Raw genomic sequence first — 18,482 nt, forward strand, 5'->3', positions numbered from 1 at the left:
GGGTAACAGTTGAAATTGACACCCCGAGAAAACCATTGTCAACCGACGCGAAGCGGAGGTTGACAATGGTTTTCGAGGGGTGTCAATTTCAACTGTTATCCTCCCAAACAGGCACTATTTATTTTGTTATACTGAATGTCTTTTTTAAAATTTTTAAGAAAATTTTACTGCTTTTATATAGGAATAGCGTGAATTCTACAGCGAACCGTACGCGCATAATTTTCGCGCATGTAACATTTTTTAATGTTACCCGTTGCCAAGTGCGTTGCTAACGCTGAGGGTAATAGTAAATATTATTAACTGCGTCTTAACCAATCAGATTTCAGTATTTAACATGAAAGTATAACAATGCAAATTGTTTTATGTTTTTATTTTTATTTCATTGGGAGTTTGACCGTCTTAGTCAAGTTAAAGACCATATTCAATCTTTTAGCTGCCAATCGATTGTCAAGTCATTTAAAAATGGGGTTCAATTGTAATTGTGCACGACAGCGTGCGCGCTTGTTTTGTTGTGTATTGCTCGTGAATCCAATTAAGGATTTAATTTTAACACCCAACCTGTTAGAAATAAGATTTCAGAACCATTATTTATCAATTAAAACGTAACGGCGATTTTCAGAAGAAATATTTTAAATTACTAAACGCAAGAAAAGCTCACATAGCCCCATTTATACAGTTGAAAGTGTGTGAATAAAAAAGGTTGGAAGACCCTTCGTCGCCAATTAAATAAGTTACATATATATATACATCCTATCATTCATCAAAAACATAGCATTCTTTTTATTCTCTCTCTCTCTCTCTCTCTCTCTCTCTCTCTCTCTCTCTCTCTCTCTCTCTCTGTGTTGGTAAAGGGATGGTAAGGATTGCGTATTAAAATATTTGTATCAATATATTTCTCCTATTCAACATCAGACGCTTATCTTCATTATTAGATTTAATCCCCCGCCATTTAAACGCCACCGTGTCCATGTTTCAAAAGTTATGAATGAAAGAAGCCCATTTAATTTGACAAATTATTGGGTCCTTTGTCAAGCCTTGTCGATGTAATCTTATACGGGGGATACCCAAGGAACAATTTACTTATTGTCGTTTAATCCCATACATGGGGTCGGAAATTTAATAAGTAACGAATTTCGATTTTTCCCTGATGAATGCAGCTTGGAAACAAGCATTTTTTTTTCATGCAAATGAAAGTTATCGAAAGGGGGATTTAAAATTTTTATTAGCCTTATAGTTATGCTTGATATGGGGCTAGTGTTTGCATTATTGCCCGGCTTATGGTATAGAAGGACTCTAGCTATATAATGGTTAAATGACCATGATGACTCCCATACGCCTTTGTTTGTATTTGTTTATCCGGGATTTTGTTAAATGTATTTAACCCCTGTACACTTCGTACGTGCACTCAATAATACGCGTGCAGTCATAATGCGAAGCGGAGCATGCCAGTTGGATATTTAATTTGTGATATGGAAACAGCGATATATCCGAACGGGAACGGGATACCATTTTGACGAAGGTTAGTCAACGTGCATTAATATTTCAAATAAAATACATAAAGTAATGTGTAAACTGTTCGTAAGAGAGTTTGTTTCTTATGTTAGGAATCAATAGATATATATAGCACGAATCAATCAATTCATACAGTGTACCTTTACCCTATTCAAGGCATATTGTTGTTGTTAATGAATTTTATTGAAAGTTCTTCCCGAGCTGAAATTGGTCGTAATTGAACCATATTCCAATAAAAGCTGGGTCTCAGTTAAAGAACAACCCCCCTTCCCCCACAAAAAAAATCATCAACATGATCGATTAAATTTAACGAATTGTCTAGTGCTTTACATTTCATATTTTACAGTTTTTCTCATCTCTTGGCCTATAATACATGTAACGACTTCAGTTGCCATGTACATAAATAACGCCAAAATATTGGACAGATATATTATGCATGTAATATATAAATCATTGCTGATCTCTTTATAGTTTTATGATCGCTTTTAAATCGATTCCCGCCCCAATCACCGTTTTTGAAGTGTTTTACAAGTACTGTTATCGCATTTCAGGCCTAGATAGCGAACATCACTTACAACGTATCATCAGTGGTTATAGCAACAATCTCAACCCAAAAAAGGACTTAACAAAGTCTGGCCGTCTTGACTTATACAAAATGAATATCTTTATCATTTTAACGAGGGAGGGAGCTTGACTGAGAACAACATGAGACCGAGTGTAGACTTATCCGATTTACGTTTCGATTTTGATGAGGAAGAGACCCAACTTCCGCCGATCGAGGTTCGTCACGTGGCGACGTTCGAGCATCGTCTCGACAGCGTCATTTCCGCCATTTGTCCAAGTTCCAGCAACGTTGCGTGGGTTGCGTGCAACAGTGACTCCGTCGTCGCCCAATACCAGAGAGACGGACGGGAGACTAAGAGGATATATACGGACTTCTACGTAGACGACATGAAAGTTTCCCAATCGGGAAACCTCCTTGTTGCTCCCGATTTGGGGACTTCTATCAAGTTCGTGAACGTTCAAGATCCCAGAACGCTTGACTTTGCCTCGTTTTATCCTTTTGTGACAAGAGGGGTGTTTATTTCCAAGGAAAACGATATCTACGTCAGTTTACGCAACGAGACTACGGCAAAAGTGGTGAAAATGACGTCACAGGGCGAGATTGTACGAGAGTTGCAACGAGACCGTGGCAACCAGCCGTTGTATTCCGATCCGGACAAAATTGCCGTCAACAGTGTCGGCGACGTCGTTGTGCTAGACTGGGCGACCAAATGTGTAATATCTGTGGATATCTACGGGAGATATCGCTTCAAATACAACGGCAGGATAAAAAGAAAGGTGAATTGTGAAATATTTACCCCAACCGATCTAGTCTGTGATAAATACGACAACATTTTGATCTGTGACTGCGACAACAGCGCTGTCCATATGTTGGACAGACACGGACAGTTTCTGCGGTTTTTGGTGTCCGTTGAAAACGGCGTGAGTTGTCCATGTTCTCTTGCTTTGGACGAGAAAGGCCAGCTCTGGCTGGGGGAAATGAATGGACAGGTGCATGTCATAGAGTACTACTGTGGCAAATAATCGCATGTCTTGTACCTTTTGTATAAAAGGAGGGTGCTCGCCGCGACGCATTGGAGATATGAATAGACAGGTGCTTGATATTTGGTTCTACATGTAACGTGGTACACAAACTGTTTAACAGCTGTTTAAAATCACGCACTGTAGGCTATAGCAAATAAACACATAAACACGGAAAAACATTCATTTATGCTCCGAAGACTAAAAGATATATTCCTGAATGAATCAAATAAGTTTCTTCTAGCTGTGAATATAATAAGCCTTCTTCAAGATTCAAAAATATAACATGGGAAATTATATATTAATTTATTACATAATTTCAGCGAGCGCTTTTTCGAAAATTTTCACGCTTTATAAATGAAAATTAAAGCTTATTCAAATAGATCAATAAACCAGTTTTTGTTTCTCATATCTTAATTACATGAAAAAAGAGGTTATATATAGAAAATTTGCCTTTATTTTGTTTAAGACAGGAATGTGAAGCGGTTATATTAACAATTAGCTTCAGAATACTGAGTACATATTTTATCCGAGGAGACTTCATTGTATCCAGTATCCTTGTCCAAGGACGAGCCTAGATTGAAAAGAAAAACGTATAAAGTCTTAATTAAAGAGGCTGAAATGAATGGACGTGGACAATTTTAGACCATAAATATCTCTTTTGGCTAAAGAGCTCTGAATAAAATACATAAAACAAGATAAAATAAAAAGTATTTGGATGCTTTCTCTACTATAATATTATAATAGTTTATACGCATAGTAAAAAATATCCTAATTAATTTAAAATTATTTAGGAGGCATGATTGTCAACAATTTAACCATCAGATTTATCACCTAGAATTTTAAGAGATTGCCCTCTCCGATATATATCATTTTATCAAATAAAATACACGAATTGACTACTTTATCGTATGTAGTCATGTTGTATATCTATTTTATTTGATAAAATGAAAATCAATATATCGGAGAGGATGAAAAATGAACTATATCGGAAAGGACAATATGATTCGTTTAGCTATACACTATATATTATTAACTAAAGTAAAGAAAAATATCCATATGAATTATTACCTTTTAATTAAATTTTTGGGTATTTTCCATATTTTAATACAGAACTCTTCTTCTGCAGGAGATCAATATAGTCTAAAAATCAACACGACCATCGAGCCATCTTAAGTAAAATCTTGTAGGTAATTCGTTGACCATACAGTCTTCTGAACTAATTGCACACTAATACATTAATAGTCATACACCGTGACCATTACTGACTTATGGCCAGAAATCAACAACTTGAAGTCAAGCACTGTTGATTTTTAAAAATTTTCATTTTGCAGTTGTCAACCACATTAACATATCTTATCGAGGATTAAGAAAAACAAACAAAAAATTGAACAAACGGTGTAAAAACAATGGATATGAAATAGATGAAATTTTTAAGAGCTTGGCTTTAAAGGCTTTAAATAAATATTTCGATTGGCACCAGATCCACAAAGTGTGCCGAAATAGGTAGACTAATTAAAAAGCAAATATTTATTTTTATGACCCCATATGACGCTCTGAAAATAAATTCATACAGTATGTCAATTATGAGCGCTGTTTTCGTATTTGTTTAGCATGTCGTAACAGTTTTTGAAGTTCCAAATGCAATTTCAAAAGTGTCTCTTGTTTCCACATTGTTTCCGATCCATTGTAGATACATTGTATTGTTTATTAGTCAACAGCTGTACAGCTCATAGACATATACAATTAATATACACATGTTATAATACATATACTGGTCACTTGAAAAAGGCAAGTTTATACATGAAGTTTTCTGATTACAAAAGCATTCTTAATATATTTACCTAAATTGCACAAATCCTTTACATTTTGTGTTGACAATAATAGAATTAATTTAAAGACAGAGGGTTTAATATAATAAAACTTCTTAAGGAATTTTTCTCTTAAGTTACAGTAATAGGGACATTTCAATATAAAATGATATTCATCTTCTATATCTAAAGTACATAGAGGACATAAACGTCTTTGTAATGGAACATTGTTATATCTGCCAGTTTCGATGGTAAGACAATGGGATGATAATCTTAATTTACATATAAGTTTCTTATATTGTAAAGGAATTCTTTTTGTTAGATATGACTGCAAGGTACAATGATCAACAAAATATCTATAGATTGTACATTTGGAAGAGGCATTTATGTCAGCTAGTAAAGACTGTTTAAAATTATCAAAAATACGTTGCTTGGCGATCGTTAAAATAATTTCTGGCTTTTCAAAAAATTGGTTTTCCCATAAGTTCATTAGCCCAATACTTGTTAACATATTCTTGATCTCTGCAGCCCAGTTTTTACATTTGTTTTTACCTAAAGTTTCATTATACATATTAACATAACATGAATTCAAAATGCAATTTCTTGATGATAAAAGTTTCATCCAGTATCTTAAAATACGTATTTTTCTGATACATTGCAGAGGCATTCTGCCCAATTCACAATAAATAACTGCATTAGATGTGCCCCTTTTAACATTAAGTATGTTTTTACAATAATTAAGATGAATTTTTTCTATATCTGGGGCAGAATGAAAGCCCCAGACTTCACAACCGTAGTAAGCAATGCTTCCTACATAAGTGTCAAAAAGGGACAAAAGCGTAGTAAAATTAAGACTCATATTACAACATTTCCTTTTCAGTGCAAAAAGCGCCTTCATACATTGTAATGACAATTGTTTCTGCGTAACATGAAATTTGCCATTGTAATTCAACAAAAGTCCTAGATAACAAAAACTGTTCACTACTTCAATTTGTTCACACTTATAAAACCACACATCTTCTGTTCGCAAAATTCCCCCATTTCTAAAAACCATTATTTTTGTTTTGTTTACATTAACCGTTAACGACCATTTCTCTGTATAATTTTCTAAAGTATTCAACATTGACTGTAAGTCAGCAGCAGACTGAGCAAAAATAACCATGTCGTCTGCGTACATCAGTAAAAATAAGGATAGCTCTTGTAATTCAATTGGAGTATTTCCATTGCTTAAAAATTCCATTTCGCAATCATTGACATAAAGGGAAAAAAGGAGAGGGGAAATTATTTCCCCTTGTAAAACACCAAGATTATTCACAAAAAAATCTGATAACTTTCCATCTAATAAAACACAAGACTTAATATTATTATAAAGTGAACGTAAAATCTTCAGAGGTTTACCTCTGATTCCATACATTGAAATTTTATTCCACATTTTAACCCTATCCACTGTGTCAAAGGCACGCTTGAAATCTACGAAGCCGCAATACAATCTACATTTTTTCGAGAGATATTTGTTCACAATTGTTTGTAATGCAAAAATGGCATCAACAGTACTATGAAATGGTCTAAACCCGAACTGTGCGTCTGTAATAACATCATTTCTCTCGGCCCATGACATAAATCTCTTATGTACATGTACCATACCATTGTGACACAATTACTTTCAGTTTCTACATTAACGAAGGTTATTTTTAACAAAAACGTATTTATTCCATCTGTGAGCAAGCTCGAAACGGAAGTAAAATGCATACAAACAATTTGACCGTTAATTTAAATGAAAAAAATTATGGTGTATTTTTTTAAAGATTGTAAATTTTGGTACATGCCAAAGATTTTACAATTCAGAAAGACATTTTTGGGGATTGCAGTTAATTGACTCATTCAAGTTCGTATTGATCAGATTTGACCGGTATTCAAAAAAAAAAAAAAACTGCACAAAGTTATATTCCCTCTAAAATAAAAAAAAATATATGAAAACATTATATTATGTCACGATCACTATGACGTAATGATACCCAACTGTTGCACCACGTCTCCACAATATTTTACACAACTATTAAATTAATGATGTCATTAATTTTTAAAAAATGAATTACCAAACTACTTACCTTACCGTAAAGTGCAAATTTTGATTTGCTTACAAAAGTACAAAATAGCACTTTAAATGCATGCAAAATGTTGAATGCATGATATGATACATTTAAATGCCTACTTAATTCGGTGCAAACTGCAGATAATCCATCTGAAATTATTTGATAATCCATCTCAAGTTTTCTTATCAAATACATTCGAGCGGAGCAGTCAAATATAAATTAGCTCTCTTAAGTTTCCACCTCTAAATTGAACTTAAATTTTATTGTTAATATAAATCATAGTTGATGAATACGTTACTGTTCTCCTCTCCGACAACATTGAAATATTGTTCATAGGCGTCGGAACCGGGGGGAGGGGGGGGGGGACTTTTTTGCAAAGTTAGACCTAACTATTAGGCACATAGCATCATAGAGGGTTCAGCCCCCCTCACTTTTTCTCGCATCAAACATAATTGTTCCTGAATGTACCTTGAAAAGAATAAAGTATTGGGAAGTTGGAGTCATAGGTATACTAGTAGCCCCCCCCCCCAACGGATTATGAATTTAATGATTTGGTAGAAATTTTTGTTTGGTAGCTATATGTACGAATTTTTGGAACTATAGGTATACTAAAAGCCCCACCCCACCCTCCGGATTAGGAATTTCATGATTTGGAAAAAAACACTAGTAATGGTTGATTATAATTTTTTTGGAACAACCGTTACCCCCCCCCCCCCCCCCCCCCCCCCCATACGGATTAGGATTTTCAAGATTTTTTGAATTAGGTTTGTTTGCTGTTTTTTTTTTTATTAATTTATGAGGATGGGTCTAGCCTACCCCCCTTTTATTTTGCTTCCGACGCTACTGTTGTTGGATACTAAAATTGATACCCATGAATATTAATGATTAATGAACCACAGTAAGTGGGGTCATTTTTAGACTAGTTTATATAAATCTTCTTGAAGGAGAACGTTAACTTTGTATAAATGTGAATGAAATAATTATGCAAATTTTAAAGCTCAAATATTAAGATATTTACTTTACTAAATAATACCAGTATTTTATGGGTAAATAAACCATGCATATCTAAATGTTTAAGTTTTATCTGATGGGTAATTTATAGACAATCTAGACTACATGTAGTGATGTTGTACTTCAGTATGATGTATCCTACCTGTGATGAGCAAGTGCATGCCACAGTAATTAGTGCTGCCATCAAAGTAAGCTAATGGATCTTCAGCACTTGAAAAACCCTGAGCAAAGAAACTATATCAATAAGATTTATGCATTTACATGTACATGAATATTATACTATATGCAGAAATGCAGGGAATTACTTTTACAGGCCGCTCTGTACATGTATGTTGTCAACTCTCTCTCTCTCTCTCTCTCTCTCTCTCTCTCTCTCTCTCTCTCTCTCTCTCTCTCTCTCTCTCATATACGTATCTGCAAACGTACATGGACTTTACAATCGTTTGTCCCGTTGATAAAAGTGCACTCTATGTCGTTGATGTAGTGAAATGAAGTCGCAGTGTGCTTTGCCCGAAGAGTATCAACATCTTCTAACAACAACTAAAACACATTTTTAATTCTTAAAAAAAAATGAAAATAAGTCCATCACATTGAATCATCGTTAACAAAATATAATTCTTTACTTTGAATGTAACATTTAAAATGAATCAGCCTTTAAGAGGGCTCGATGGTCGCGGCAATTTTAAAACTTTATAGATCTCCTTTATAAGAAGAGCTCCATATGGAAATATAGAAAAATTAAAAAAAAATCTGATGGTTGAATTGTTGACCACCCAGCCTCCTTAAAGGCAACCGTGAACGTATAAAATGTTATAATTATTTTATACATTGTTCATATTTTTTCCTCGTTGTTATGCACGTAAATCAACTATACGCGCATGACTGAATATACTTGCCTCGTATTTACATCGGTCGTCATGGCAACTGTGTTGTGTGGACCACTGTATAATCTGAGATCGTAACCTTGCTCGCACTTCATCACATTGTAACCCAAAATCCCTGAACATAAGATATCACATGATCGATGTTATACATAAAACTGAAATGACTAAGAACACTTACTCAAAAAGTAATAGAAAAGTTTTTTCAGATAAAAAGTTATTATTTGAAATTGAAAATCTTTCTAATATCTTTTTAAACCATGCATAAACTTTAATACTGGATCTATCGTTATACCAAAGGTAATGTATTACTAACAGAGTTATATTTCCTTCCATGCAAAGATTTAAACGCGCCACAGCCAGTTAAAGATAGTTATACTTTTATAGAATGCAAAGTATTCTGAAATGTGTCTAACTCTTCCAATCAGAAAAGCTTAACTTTACTTTTCCTTTGAATTACATGGGTTTTTTTCCTTTACAATCCTTAAACTTCTCTGCTTATCAAGGTCCAAGTCAAACATTCAAAATTGGTTGCAGATATTTTTAATTACGAAAGAGTTATATACATAGTTACATCCCATACTTTGCATTTTCTCAAGATATTTTCCATCTTTTCTTCACTTTTTAGTTTTCTTTAACCACAACTCTACAATAAAAACGCTTTTAAATCTGCAAATCGAGAACATGAGAGATGCATGTTCAGAAAGCATAGTGTAAAAAAAGGAGCTAAAACTCATTGAAACCGTCATAAGACTTGAAAAAGTCTATATACCTTAAAAGGGAGTTGTTATAGATAATAAAATAAGAGGAACGTTTCATCGTCAGGTGTCTTTTTTTTTCTTTTTTTTTTTTTGAAGAATATTTATGCTTTTTAAACCCCTCTGGTTTATATGTACTAAAGAAATAATGTTATTTAAACCAATGTCATGTACTTTACTCACGTTTTATGACATGAGGTACAATTTAATGACATCGAACTGAACTCGAAAGATGAGAATTAAACTCCTTTGCTTCCAGCATAAAATGCATGTATTTATAGTAATGTAATTTCATCGTGTACACGTAAAAAAGATGATATAAACGAAACGCAATCTGTTCTATGAATGTTCGCGATATGTTAAACGAGACAACAGCTAGCCGACAAATTAAATTGAAAAATCTGTAAGATTTGACCAATTGAAATTGATAGCTGACGATGTTCGTAACCAGTTGTGTCATTAATCTATTATATTTACATCTACCGAGTATTATTCCCTCTATTTCTTACGGAAACATATATAGCTCATTCAATCATAGCTCTAGAGAAACAGCCAGACTGAAATCTACACTCCCCGTTTATCGCTTGGTCTAAACCCACAGCGCCTGCATGAAACTGACAAGAAAATGAAAGGGGTGAAATCTACACGCCCGTTTATCGATTGGTTGAAACCTACACAGCGACCAGAGCAAATTTCACGGACTGCATGAAATAATCATGATAATGTCAGACTCAGATTTCTATGAGACGACTTGGCTGTTTCTTTTAGCTAAGGTCAGACGACACGTTCCTCGGTAATCTTTTTTGTATCTCCTCGTAATAAAGAGTTCCAATAAAAAATATAAATTTTATAATTACTTTAAAAATGATCAAAATTTACTTGGGTTTGGTTATGTGTATCGATGGTCGAGTGGTTGGAATCGTGGCCGCACACTGCCAGAAGCGTATAGGTTCTAGAGGTCGTGAGTTCAAAGCACCGCTCCGGCGGAGATATAGTTCTATTATAGTGAATTTTGCTGAGCTGTAGATGTATTTATTTTTATATCAGCAATTCAAGTATATTTTCAGGAAGATTATATAGGAAATTGCATACGCTAGTATTTTGCAGAAATGCCTGGTAAGGTACCCTAATTTTTTGCAGGAAAGCTTGTCAAAGTAGTAGTAAACTATTAACAAATTCCTGGAAAAAGTTATCTAAAAATGAGGAACGTGTCTTAACTTAGTGAATTTTACTTACTTTTTACAATCAATTTATTTATTTGTTAAAAGAAATATGTAAACATAAACAATAAAATGCTTTTTTTGCATATTCATGCGGGTTATGAAGGTGGCGATGATTGCATAAATAATTTACAGAACCCGCTAACACGGGTTACGTATTATTTCTGCAATGTCACCACCTTCATATCCCGCATATCACCGGCAGTTGAAAAGTAAAAATGTTTTTTGTTTATACGAGCTGTTCATTGTATACTAAACACCTATAAAGAACGATCATGACACAATAAAGTTTAAATGTCTTAATGTTTATATATATTAATATTTAACATTTGAAGAAGGTTTCTATCTTTCCGTGAATGTTTACTCAAAAATAAAATATTATTAATAGCGTTATGACTATGTTTAGTCATTACGCCGTCTTCAACATTTGTGGGAAGACATTCATATTACTCTTTCTGAACATATCTTGAGTTAATCGATGTAGATGTAGATTTACAATAGCACCATTGAAAAAAAAAATGGAAAGAATACGGCTGAAGGCAATAGCCCCAACAATTCCGCCTCTGTGAATAAAGAGGGAAAGGGATTTATCATACTTCTTTAAACAACTCTTGACAAAAATTCATAATTCACCACTAAAGCACATCAAAACAAAATGTCGGTACGTATAAAAATATTAGATGGTCATTAGTTCAATACGTATTGGTTCTTTTTTGTGGAGTTGTGTGAGGGGAATTTGAAACTGCAAAAGAGAAGGGCTTACCATTCAACCTTGCACGACGCATGATGAGGTCTGTCGTTCGTTAGAAACAAACCGGAAGTTTCCACAAATAGCAGGGTGACAGCGAAGAGGAGGTGTAACATTTTCTTTAAGTCAGCCCATTTGTGTCATTGAAGGCAACCGAATGGAATATTACTACAGAATATACCTAGATAAGATAATTTTTACCATATTGTCAGAACTTTCACGATCGACTCGCGGTAATCTGTGAATCCTATATCTCACGAGTGCACATCCCGGTTTTTAGACAATAAGATAAAGTTGGTTAGTCAAGAAACATGTCAAGTTTACTACGCATTAATAGCGTATCGTTTGATCCGATGATCCGCGCCTGGAAGCTCGACGTGATCCGACCCTTTGGTTCAAATTACTGTTATAATAATATATATCTCTTCTACATGTACAGTCAATCTGCAAAACAACAACTTCTTATCTTGAAAACTGTTGAAGGAGTTATCCAGACAATAGGGATACCCTATTTGCAATATTTTGCCAAAAAATGTCTCAGTGTAACAGCTGCTGTTTTTATCATAAGTTATCAGAAATAAAAAAAAAATCTAGTAATATGCACACCTGTGATATATGAACAATTTATCTGCAATAGAACTACTTCATATCTTGGAAACTGTAGGAGGAGTTATCTGTACAATAATGGTACCCTTTTGGTAGCAGCCCGCCCGCCATTTTCACAATTTCAATAACGAAATAATTGCGTAATCAAGGTTGTTTTTTTTCCATTATTAATATTAGAACCATTATAACAAGACTGGACTTTCAGTTGGGCGTAGCTGTCTATTTCTTGCGTCAAAAGAAGTTAAAAATGACGCGGTTTCAAGCGAAATATGCACCGCTTGCGTAGTTATGGCTCAAAAGCCAGATAAATCTTGTTGATTTCAAAGAGCCATGGCTGAGTGGCCAGCAATGAAATAGACAGGCCTACGTCACATTGCTGTTTGACACAACTACCCAAAGTCCAAGCTCTTGTTAACATGGTTCTATGTTTTAGTCGCAAATTGCAATTAAAACTCGTAAACATAAATTACACATGAATTGATTCCTTTTTTATGCCAATCGAGAATTCTACTAGCGTGAGTGAATTAATAATCAGCAAAACCAATCAAAAAAATCCGGAATTCAAACTAGAATGTGAATTTTGTAATATTGCCATGACCAAAGCTTCTGCGTCAAATGGAGCGGATCCACATTTTACGGTTAAGAAGAATTTGCAAGTTCTTCAAATGATCTCGCTGTCCATCGATATATTAAGAATATAAAAACGTCCTTTTTTCATAGAAAAGTTTTAATTTTTGGGTTAAAACTTTTTTAACCAAAAAAAAATGACTGTGATTACGCAAACAAGCATTTATGCCTTTGGAATACTGTACTTTTATTGCAAAATTTGCATTTCTGTAAAACACGAATATTAATGTGAACTTTGTACTAATATTGCATGTTTCAACTTGATTTTATCAATAATGACTTAATGCATGTAATTATTCAAATGCCAAGTGTTAATTATGTAAGGGCTTTTCCATCCAAGTAACTGTACCGTTTTATAAAGAGATACTTTTGCGATGTTTTTCTACTATCTTCATGTCGATTTCAAAAATTTATATTAAAAAAAAGAATGATATTTTATGTCAGAAACCTTTAAGTTAACTTAAGGTGTGGTCAAATGTAATACAAAACAAAGAGCTTTTCATAATTCAAATAACTTTATAATAACGAAAACAGAAGGTACATTGTTTGTGGTTTACATATTCTTTATTCTTAATATTTCTCACAGTTAGCGGTTGAGTATTGAGTGCAGATCTTGTCTGAAGTGGTCTCGGTATACCCAGCTACTTGGTGTAAGGCTGAGCCTGCAAAAGTAAATGCATCAAAGCTGTGAATGTTCCTTTCAGTAGATAATTTGATTACAAGTTATATGTTTATTTTTCATTTATTACATGAAAGTGAAGGATATATAAAGTCTAGATACAAAGTAATATCATTTATATACACAATTTAAAAGAAAATTATTTACTATAAGAAAATAACTGGAATTTCGCAGCTTGTTTTTGTTATAGAATTAAAACACGAAACTGATATTGAAAATGTAATTTATTGCTATTCAATTAAATGACGAAATCAAAAAAAGACATAAAACATATCATTTTTCGTTGTGAGGAAAGTATCTCTAAAAGGAAATATTATTTTTCTAACGTAAAACTTTCTTCTTGCATAACATTTAATATTCTTGCTATACTGTATACATGTATTATACAACGCACGAAAGAGAGCAAGTTTTCAGCTGATAATTTGCAAACAACTTTCAGAAAGTGATCACACAACATGTATTTTTCTCAAGACGAAATAATCGCCAGGTGTTAACAAAACAATTTCTAGGTCGAAGAAGTAATTTCCTTACCTGTAATCAGGTTGTTGAGATTACAGTAGTTTGTGCTGTAATCCAAGTGGGCATACCAGGTTTCAGAGGTAGAATATCCCTAAGTTAATAGATACAGGTTAATGCCGCACACAACATTCAGTTTGTTCGTGTTTGCGGATTTAATTAAATAAATCAACTTTTTCATTACTTATTTTGTTTTGTTTTTCTTTTTAAGAATTAAGGCCTTAATTCAATTTTCAGATATAAATCAATAATATTATATAAAAGAAATAGCTAATTATCCATCTTTGCAATGGTCTTTACACATGCATATATACAGTCAAGTAGTTGCATTTGAATTTCTTGCTGTGAAACTTACATGAACTTTGCAGTTACTGCTGTCAACAGCTGTGAAGGTGAAGGTCAGATCATCAACGTAGTGTTTGACTGGGGTCGTGTGAGTAGCTTTCAATACGGTGGCAGCCTCAGACGTGAACTGTTCAACCAAAATACAGACAAGAGTGTCAGTAAGTACCAAGAGATATTATTTTTTGCACAAATTCGCATTTTGCATCGCTTTTGACCTTTTTTTCCAAAACCATAACTTAAAAAAAAAAAAACATTTAATTGCAGCTAAAATCAAATTAAGTGCATTCTGAAAAAAAATATGCGTTTAGAGGACTTTGATAAAATTGCCAAAAAAAAAAGATTATTTGCACGAAAACATTACATAAGCTTTATTTCATGATGGTTATGGAATTTTATTGGTGCACTTTATCAAATTTTTCTATTAATAATACAATCCTATATAACATAGCCAACTCTTTTCAGTGTTAATTTAACAAGTGGACAAAATGGTGAGAAATGCGATTTTCTGATTAATATCAAATAATCAATTGATCAACCAATCAATCAATAAAAATATCATTTAACAAATTAATCAATCAATATAATCAATAAAATCAATGAAAAAATTCGATTAATCTACCAGTAACTTTAATTAACTATTCATTAATCAACTAATTAACAAATCAATTAATAAAATATAAATTTACCAAGCCATCAATCAATTAATCAATCAATTAATCAATCGATCAGTTATAAATAACCAACCAATTACTGTAAACGTATTATATTTTGCGTGTATGATATTTGGCGGAAAACAGTTTTTGAACAAGTTTGCGTGGATTTAAATAAGCGTATCCCTGAATGTGACTATTCTTGTACATATATGCATTTCATTTAGCGATGTACTTGAATTAGCGGAAGCCGCATTCCGCCAAAAACGCCAAAAAGAATACACAGCCAAATGTAATACGTTTACAGTAATAGGACGGTGACGTTGACGTACGGTGTACAGACATTTCTCGCCCCCGTTGGCACAGTTATCAGCACTTGTCCACGCCGTGATCTGGGCCTTAATCTTGGTCTTGACCTCATCACAAGAAAGTGCAAAGGTCCTATCAGCAAAAACAGAACCACCACCTTATTACGCACTATATCAGAGGGGCCATGTCAGAATGTCAAAATACATGGAGTTTTGTACGTTAGCTATTCATTTATATGGTACAAATAGTACTGTACTGAATCTGTTCAATCTGTATATGTATTATTAATATTAGAAATTATTCATATTTTAAAGCTATAATTAAGACGTGAAAATTTTCATTCATCACTACTATAAACTATTAAGACAAAGTAGGTCTGGGTAAATTGTTGTCCATGTACCCTCAACAATTAAAAAAAAATAATCAATTACTTAGAGACATTCCTTAAAATGGATTTTGAGAAATTTTACCGGTTAGTTTTTTTTTATCAATGGCATCTTGGTTATTCCATAAAACTCTGATTTAAACATTTTTTCTTACATAAAGATTCAGGCGACAAAAAAAAATATCAGTGACACTATCGTAACAAAATAAAGTGATACCATCTTAAAATGTATAATAATCCTTGAAGCAATAAGAAATATATGAACATGTATTTGATAACTAAACTACGTAATTTTCATATAACATTGTTATTCATGCATTTCAACAAAATCTTTCAAATATGATCTAGAACACATTTTTTTAAAAGACATGTTTTACTTGTTCAAAGATTTTGTAAGGTGTTTTCTCTCAAAATTTGAACAGACAGAATATCAGTTCAATTAACTTAAATAAAGAAAATAGAATAAGTCTACTAATGACGCCACCTTATTTTATTTTATTTTTATTTTTTTACAAATTTAAAGAAAAAAAAACAGTTCTAAAGAGAAAATACTGATTTGGCTTTCAAATAAATGAATACAAAATTAAGAACTTACCAATCTACTTTGCAAGATGCATGGACGGGGCCATCTCCCAGAAGAAAGGCAGAAGAGGCGCAAAACACGGCCAGAAGTGTGCAAAAGACAAGAGACTGCATTGTGGGTATCAATGTACTTTGTATGTGAGCAAGGTCGACAAATCGCGGACTATATAAACCATTGACAGCAAGGCAGAGATAAGAGTCTTGGTCCATAATTTAGAACAATTCAAAAACACGCCCAGTAAACCAGAATTTTGTAATATTTCGTAACCGATTATCAATTGGCATTCATTTTGCTCCAATATAGAACTTTAAGGACCAAGAAAATATTTGAGATAAACATTTTTAAAACAAAATTACAAAAAAATTTATATATGTGTTAAATAGCATATAAGTTGTGAATAGTTGACCAATATAAGAATGTTAGAAGGCTAGTAATAAGAGGAATGCAGAGGTAAGAATCCGTTTTTATGTGAACAAAGCTTGAATCAAATAATGTAAGGTAAAGAATTACCATATCTTTGACATACCGACTCGTGGTAAACAAGATAAACTGTTTTATCTGTTGTTAAATATATATTATTATAACAGTAACTTGATCCAAAGGGTCGGATCACGTCGAGTTGCCAGGCGCGGATCATCAGATCGAACGAGACACGAAGCAACAAGACGTGATCCGGCGTTTTGGATCAAGTTACTGTTAAATGATAAATTTATCATTTGTCCATTTAAAAGTTTTAATTACAAAACTATCTTCTTTTGAAAATCAACTGTATGACATTAACTTATATAACAAAGCTATTTTGAAACGTTTTGAAACGAACCCTTTCAAACGCGCAAAAATACAGACTTTATCTAATGCGTACTACGTCATCGGTTTCAGAGAGTAGTGATACGGAATCGGAAAATCACGGTGTGGTGATCCGGAAAATCGAATCACACTTTGTAAAATTGACAATATAAAGAAGGGAAAATTGATGGAGATATTATAAATAACCATATTAACCATTCTTAACATTAAAAACGGATCTGTCGGGACTTCGAATCATACTTGGAGTTTAAAATTTTTTACCATTCCAAAAATTTCTAAAATGTTTTTTGTGGTTAAATATTGTGAAATTTGAAAATTCATATAGACAGATGTCCCATACAACCGTAATACGTAAATCATTCATATAGATATATTTATCACGTTGGGATAGATAATTAAATCCTTTAAATTAACAAGTTGACTTAGTTCTTCATTAAAGCGAATGTATTTACTTAATAAAGGCCTAGAATGAAATATGGTATACAAGTATTTTATTATCCCAACACAATATTTAGGAAATTTTCTTTAAAAAATCAAGGGGTTTTGGTCTTGAGACTTATGAACGATAACTCTCACCCAAGGAACTTTCATACTAATTTTTTTTTATTTGTAATGATTTTCATTTATTTTTATGTCACATTTATTAAAATGTATTTTCTTATATCACCATGCAGCTTTTTCAGATAATTTGTCAACAGAGAAAGAAAATATGAAAATTATATGTTTTTGGAGAAATGTACTAAAAAATTGCAATAATAAAATTTTTGAATGTTATGAATGTTATATTTTTTATGTGTCTGAAGGAAATATCATTTGACAAACAATTTTCTTTCAAAATGTTAGTAGTTAACTTTTAAAAAAAATAATTTTACTAAAACACTAAAAACATTTAAAAAAATATATTTTAAAAACCCAGTAGTATCACTTTATGTATCATTTTTTTTACATATTTGAATAAGTATATCTTTCGTGGTCGTCGTTTGAAAATTGGAATAAACTGATGGTGTATAGAGCCACCTTACTAAATTAAGTTACATAGAACAATATACCGGTATTGATTAAGTATCAAAAAGTTTAAAACCCTACAATTTCGATTTTGTTTTCAAGTGTTCAAGCGTTGATCTTGACACAAATACGTGTCAAACAAACAAAAGATTTCGATATTAGAGAAATATCCGATTTTTTTTATTTTTCTATTACAATGACCTACTCGTATTTCGCCCTCTCAGTTCATTAGCTTCGATGACAAAGAAATTGAACTATACTTTAGCAAAATGATGTAATTCATTCTCAGTTTGAATAATATTAAGGAAATGAAAATGGAGCCAAGGGATTGATGATTCAATAGAGAAAAATA

At 32.8% G+C, this 18,482-nt stretch overlaps 3 protein-coding genes across 3 annotated transcripts; 1 reads left to right on the plus strand and 2 right to left on the minus strand.

Moving 5' to 3' along the window:
• Positions 1-1,131: 1,131 nt before the first annotated feature.
• Positions 1,132-3,502, plus strand: LOC128164079 (uncharacterized). The gene is made up of 2 exons (XM_052827808.1): positions 1,132-1,519; positions 2,064-3,502. The coding sequence occupies exon 2, from the start codon at positions 2,218-2,220 to the stop codon at positions 3,097-3,099; it is 882 nt and encodes a 293-aa protein (XP_052683768.1). The 5' UTR covers positions 1,132-1,519; positions 2,064-2,217; the 3' UTR covers positions 3,100-3,502.
• Positions 3,503-3,530: 28 nt separating this feature from the next.
• Positions 3,531-11,792, minus strand: LOC128164080 (uncharacterized). Its single transcript, XM_052827809.1, has 5 exons — positions 11,634-11,792; positions 8,908-9,010; positions 8,438-8,551; positions 8,154-8,232; positions 3,531-3,670 (listed from the first exon to the last, which is right to left on the minus strand). The coding sequence occupies exons 1-5, from the start codon at positions 11,732-11,734 to the stop codon at positions 3,588-3,590; spliced, it is 480 nt and encodes a 159-aa protein (XP_052683769.1). The 5' UTR covers positions 11,735-11,792; the 3' UTR covers positions 3,531-3,587.
• Positions 11,793-13,393: 1,601 nt separating this feature from the next.
• LOC128163775 (uncharacterized) lies at positions 13,394-16,542 on the minus strand. The gene is made up of 5 exons (XM_052827429.1): positions 16,331-16,542; positions 15,374-15,482; positions 14,402-14,518; positions 14,062-14,140; positions 13,394-13,513 (listed from the first exon to the last, which is right to left on the minus strand). Exons 1-5 carry the CDS (start codon positions 16,525-16,527, stop codon positions 13,422-13,424), a joined length of 594 nt encoding a protein of 197 aa, XP_052683389.1. The 5' UTR covers positions 16,528-16,542; the 3' UTR covers positions 13,394-13,421.
• Positions 16,543-18,482: the final 1,940 nt, after the last annotated feature.

Source organism: Crassostrea angulata, chromosome 9, assembly GCF_025612915.1.
Source record: "Crassostrea angulata isolate pt1a10 chromosome 9, ASM2561291v2, whole genome shotgun sequence".
Lineage (NCBI taxonomy): Eukaryota > Metazoa > Mollusca > Bivalvia > Ostreida > Ostreidae > Magallana > Magallana angulata.